General features: G+C 40.0%; 1 protein-coding gene across 1 annotated transcript in view; it reads left to right on the top strand.

Moving 5' to 3' along the window:
• The window catches only part of TBXAS1 (thromboxane A synthase 1 (platelet)), a 237,595-nt gene that overhangs the window by 76,406 nt on the left and 155,189 nt on the right, over positions 1-6,000 (top strand). Inside the window, exon 3 of the mRNA XM_010005809.1 lies at positions 5,186-5,238. Within this exon, the coding sequence (XP_010004111.1) occupies positions 5,186-5,238 (53 nt within the window). The remainder of the gene's footprint in view (positions 1-5,185; positions 5,239-6,000) is intronic.

Genomic DNA, 6,000 nt, shown 5'->3' with positions numbered 1-6,000 from the left:
AGGGAAAGAAAAAAAGATAAGTGAAGCCCATTGAACACTAAAAATCTGATCCATAAATGTCATTCATTGTCATTACGTATCATAAATAATGGTATAGATTTTTGTCTCTTGATACATGTGCACTCAAACAATTATACTTTGGTTATTAATATTGTAGTGAAACAAAACATCATACTTGACTACAAGGTGGTTAGGGTGAAGCGTATATGGGACTAGTGATGGGTTATGACTTCTTTGGCTTCTGAGCCACAGATTTGAATCCAGGCTGTCTTTTAAGTGACTGACATCAGGTAATGCGTGATGCTTTTCACAAAGAGGCAACAAAAGAAGCCTTTCCCCCTTGGCTACTCTTGCATGGGTAATGTTTCCCACTTGCAATGGGTTTTGATGGGGACACCACATCACTCTCTGCGTGACTTGGTAGTTTTTGTAGCATTCAGTACACTAGAAAATTAAACAGCTACCATGTCCATACATTCTGGAACACATTTTTTGAAATCCAAGTTTTGAGCTGCTGTTGGGAACATGCATTTGCTGGTTCACAGCTATGTGCTTCTCTTCAAACCATTTTATCTAGTGACACTTAAGGACTATAGCTAAGTTAATAAGCCACATTTTGTTTTACAGCTGCAGCAAGCTGAAAATGTTATAAAGTGTCTTCCATGCACTCTAGGTCACTTTAAGGTTGAGCTTAAGCTTAAAGTCCCTTGAGTCACCATTTGCAGCCACAAGATCTGCAGATAATGAGCAACTAATAATAGGTTAGATATGCATCATGATAGACACTGCAAAAATCAAAACCAAAATACTACTGCCACTTTCTGGAAACTGGATTAGTGCCTACACCCATTTTCAGTAGGCAGGGAAGACAACATTCCTGCAGATTTTTCCTTGCTCTGAGGAACTAGCAAGGTGAATATGCAACAAGGAGGAAATTGATGAAGGATCCATCTTGCAGTGGCAGAATCTACTGAAAAAAGGAAAGGGTGTACCTGAACCAACTGAGTCCTTTCTGAAGCCTTTTCATGTATGTTTAATGTTTGATATCTCCACATAAATTGTTGGCAATTACCAGACTTGTCTGACTGATGGAGACCCAAACCTCATTCCCTTCCATAAAGGTTGCACCGCTATACCTGAGAGCAAGATTTGGCTTTGCAAGTGGTTCTACCCACAGATGCAGCTGATGATACACACTCAGAATTTGGGGAGAATGCAAAATTCCCTGTAGGAAGGCAACCACCAGCCATGTAAACAAAGAAGCCTTCTGGATGTGCAGCAGTCAGCCCACTTGAGCTGCTGTTTCCATGGTTTACCAGAAGCTGTAAAACATTATTTCTTCAGGGAAAGAAGCTTTTCATACTCCTGCATTATCTTGTTTGATAGTGGGCAGTCACCAGGCTGGTACCTCACTGGAGGGGCCACATGCCCTAACCCTTTTCTAAGTTGTTGTTGATGATAATTCATATTCTACTGCTTCTAAATGAAGAAAAATCTCAGTGCTTTTTCTGACTTGGAACAGTATTACTGGCTATGCTTTTATACTTCATTATTACAAGTGATTGATAGGCTATGGTTCCTTCTGATGCACATGGTGTCATCCCATAACGCTATGCATAGTTTTTATTTTATTTCCTTTTATATTCCTAAAAAAATCAGAATACATATTATTTTCCCTGAACTATCTCCCTCCTTTATTGCTTTGTTATAGCTCCTATCTTACGTCTGTTTAAGCTACTGGATAAATGTGAGCAGGCACCATTTCTGAGTTTGCTTCCTCTCCTTGTTTTTACCCACTGGGTGATCTTGAGTCCGTGAGAGGTCTCTACCTCCATATTGTAGTAAAACAGTTGCTACTGATGGGCAAGTGCTTAGTTATCCTGTAGGCATTAAGTGCAATAGTGATTATAAACCCGGACAAACCTGTGATAGTGAGCGTTGGAGCAGATTGACTTCAGCTAGTATAAATAAGTCACCAAAAGCACTTACTAGGTTTGCTGTGTTTCAAACATGACTCATAGGAGGAGGAAGATGTTTTTAAGGTACCTGTCTACTGGAAGCTGTGTTCAGGGATGATTCTGCAAAATTGGCAGAGCTACATGGACATGGCATATCCTGTCACTGGATACTGAGACCGTCAGAGGTTCATTTGCCTTCCTTGTGGCTGTGGAGGAGAAACACAAGTGCCTCCATGCTGACCTCAGCTTCCTCCAGCTGAAAGGCAGGCCTTGGGTTGGAAGGGATGCATGTGTGATCCTTCTGCCTGGCCCGTGCTCCAGCTGCTGCAGCCTTGCAGGGCTCTGCCAGTGGTCTTTGCTCATGTTTCCTAGGCAGCCTTGCAAGACCTGCTCCAGGGTACTCCTCATGTCGTGTGCGTCCACGGGGGAGGCCAGAACAGTGGTGGGTCCCAGGGGCAGATGGCAGAGGCTGGCAGTGGTGTGTACATGTGAGCAGGACATCAGAAAGTATCCTGCAGTGTAGAGAACAAACACGTTTTTTACTCCTAAGGATGCTTTCTCACTATCTCTCCCAGATGTTCTTCAACTCCTTTCCTCCCCCCATCCTGCAGGCTTCTACTTATCACTGTGGGGAAGAGAACTAAGTGTGGTTAATTTGAAGCCAGTGTAATCATTTAGGAGACCTGGGGGTGGAAAAACAGTTATTGGTTAACAGGCCTGATTTGATATATGTTCTGCCTGACCCCTCTACTGTAGTGAGCCAGGAGCAGTGCTTCCAAGAAGCCAGATTTCTGGAAGGCTTTTTCACTGAATCATGTAAAGCTTAGGTTTCTTGTAAATGTTAATATCCTGCTGGCTCATTGGAATGCAGCTGGTGGATACAGAGTGCAATACCTACCTGCATGCCTGCAGCCCGAAGCAAAACTGAGCAGGAAAGGACCAGGCTGTAGTTTGGGATGTCCTCACTGAAGGCTCAGGCTAGGAGGCAAGCAGGCTGGAAGGCAGACCTGGTTTGGCACTACCTTACAGGGCTGGAAGTCCCTCTGCAGCCCGTGCCATGTCCTGCCCGGTAACCTCCGGCAGTGCCCCATGTCCCTCGGCACAGGCTGGAGTCAGAGGGCACCGAGGGCCGGAATCCGCTCCCGGGCAGAGCGGTCAGAGGGCACCATGAGCTGAGCTGGCTCCATGCAGTCCCAGAGCAGTGCTTGGGGAATGGCGCTGGGGGGAATTTGGCCCCAGGATTTCCCCTGGCATCGGCAGCAGAAGGCAGTAGGCAACCTTTGTAAGGCTGAAATCGTAACCATCGCGGGCTGAAATCCTGCAGCTGCTGCTGCTGCAGGTCAGGGGCAACGTGTGTGTACTTTTCTTCCCCCCTTGGTGCCTGCAGATAAAAGCCTTTATGAGTTAGCTGTATGTATTTATGGTATCACAAAGACTTTGTCCACCTTAGTTTTTGTGTGCTAATGGATGAGGCTTTTCTGTTTACCTTCGTAGTAAGGTATTTCTCAGGTGAGCATATGTGTTTTTTCAGGCAATCCTCTAAACCACCTCTCTAATAATTCTTTTCTTTTGTGTATTTTCTTACACACCATCCCGTGGTTTAGCTTTTTGTAGCTTGAGGAAAACCTAAAGTTCTTGCCATAATCTAGAGACATACTGTCTTGTAGAATATATAGGTTACAAGTTCAGGATCAAAACAAAACAAAAAACCCCAAACAGCTCCTGCAATAAGAATTAAAAACTCTAAAAAGCCCTTATTGAAGGGATTTTTAAGAAGAGGACTGTAGGTGATGGCAAGTGCATTGCTAATTTGGATGATAAATAAGCACCCAAGGGTGATAAGTAGGAGAACTACTTTTAATCATCAGGTTTTCTTTCCCTTAGTGTGATAAAAAGCTCCCAAAGCATACTTATATCACATGGTCTTGTTTATTTATGTCTGCAGTTAATGTATTTACAATAGTTCATATTGTTCTAGCTAATATTCTGCAGTATGTCATAAAAAATAAGAAAGATTCAATATGAGGCATAAGAATTCTACTTTGTTAGTGAATTTTCTCTAAAGAATGAAGATACATCACAATAGTCTTTCTTGAATGAATATAAGTGCAGATTAATGCAGTCAAATGTGTTATTTTTCCACAGACAAGTTACAAACACAGTGCAGTTATTATTCTCAAATATTGCATTTAAAAAACCCAACACATTTTTTTTTTTTTTTTTTCCCGTTCACTTTGGGGATACATTTTGCACACTTTCTTTCAGATTAATCAATTTTATTTCATTTAAGGCACTTAGAGTTTAATATAGTGGCGGGTTTATTTATATAAATAGATGCCAATTTTTATCAATTATGAACATGAGACACATAGTAAAAATTTTGAAAGTTGGTTAAAATAAACCTGCTTACTATTCTGCAGAGTGTCCCAGGTCACTCAGGTTTAGCCTTGTGCTAAACTCCAACCTTACAGGTTTGCATTGTTGTTGTTTTTTAAATAATGTAACTAAAACCAAAACAGGACAACATTTCCATATATTCTGTATTTCTCTTGTATGTAAGTCATAAGGTTATTTGGTTATTACTTTCTTTGTCAGTTTTTTCAATTATGAACATGAGACACATAGTAAAAATTTTGAAAGTTGGTTAAAATAAACCTGCTTACTATTCTGCAGAGTGTCCCAGGTCACTCAGGTTTAGCCTTGTGCTAAACTCCAACCTTACAGGTTTGCATTGTTGTTGTTTTTTAAATAATGTAACTAAAACCAAAACAGGACAACATTTCCATATATTCTGTATTTCTCTTGTATGTAAGTCATAAGGTTATTTGGTTATTACTTTCTTTGTCAGTTTTTCCAGCCACACACAACAAAAAAAAAAAATAAAAAAAAAAAAAAATTAAGAGTCAGGACCCCAATAATGAAATTTGCTTTGAAAAAATAATAATAAAAAATTACATGGTAACTTTTGGGGGCATAAACCTGGTGAAAACATGTTTACTGTTTTTCTGTGACTTTCTTGGGGTTGGGCTTGTTTGGATTTTTTTCAAGCATCATTTCTGGACATCCTTGGTCACAGATGGGCAATGAGAGAAAGCTGAGGTTATGAGTCCATACCATGGCTCTCCTAGTTGAGGTTCAGAGCTTTGGTGTGATTGTTAACAACAGTGTATAATAGAGTTTATGTTAAGGACTGTTCTAAAGTACTTTGTTGTTTTTCTTTTATCCAGGGCTTTTGGGAAAACCACACAAAACTCATAACGGAGTATGGACCTGTTTGTGGGTAAGTTTAGCAGCTTCCTTGTTTTCTGGCTCTTGCTGCTTTGGTTTCTTGGGCAGGAGAGGAGAATATGCCAGAGAAGATGTTAATCAAAATGCAGTGTGGTGTTTCATCTGGGGGACAGAGGTGGAGGTTGTTTGATTATGTGCACAAGGTAACTTTGGCTTATTTTACTTCAGCATTTGGTGTTGGACTTCATTCTTCTCTTTGTAATTTTTATTATGCACATAAAGTTCAGTCCTTTTCAGAACTGTACAAAGCTAGCAGCCTTCAATATTCTCTTTTCATCTCCATAATCTTCATATTTATGGTGACCAGTGGAAAGAATTTAACAAAAAACCTAGTTTATGAAAAAGTATGAATTTGGTTCAGTTGTTGCTATCTGTATTTATGCAAAATTTATAGACTTAAAATTCAATTAAGCACAGATTAGAAATGAGGGGTTCTTCTCTCTATAACTGATCTGTGCTATCTTATTTATTAGAAGTAAAGAGGATTTAAGAACTATATTCCTTCATACAAGCCCTTCTGCATTTCTTCTGTGTAATTTCTGTTCCATGAACTACTTCCCAGTTGTCATAATTTTAAGAGGAAATGCAGTTATTTCATTGCAGCTTCTATTGTTGTGTTCAGTTGGTGTTTCTAGCACAACTATTATTTCAATATGTAAGTATCAAGCAATATCCACAAAGTACAGACAATGTCATTTTTTTTTTTTCCTGTACTGCAAGACACTTCTAAGAGAGCATATATGAGTGTGTTTGT

This window comes from Chaetura pelagica, unplaced genomic scaffold (genome assembly GCF_000747805.2).
Source record: "Chaetura pelagica isolate M959 unplaced genomic scaffold, ChaPel_1.0 scaffold79, whole genome shotgun sequence".
NCBI classification, from domain to species: domain Eukaryota; kingdom Metazoa; phylum Chordata; class Aves; order Apodiformes; family Apodidae; genus Chaetura; species Chaetura pelagica.
The sequence above is the reverse complement of the archived record's forward strand: the minus strand, read 5'-3'. Positions and strand labels throughout refer to the sequence as shown.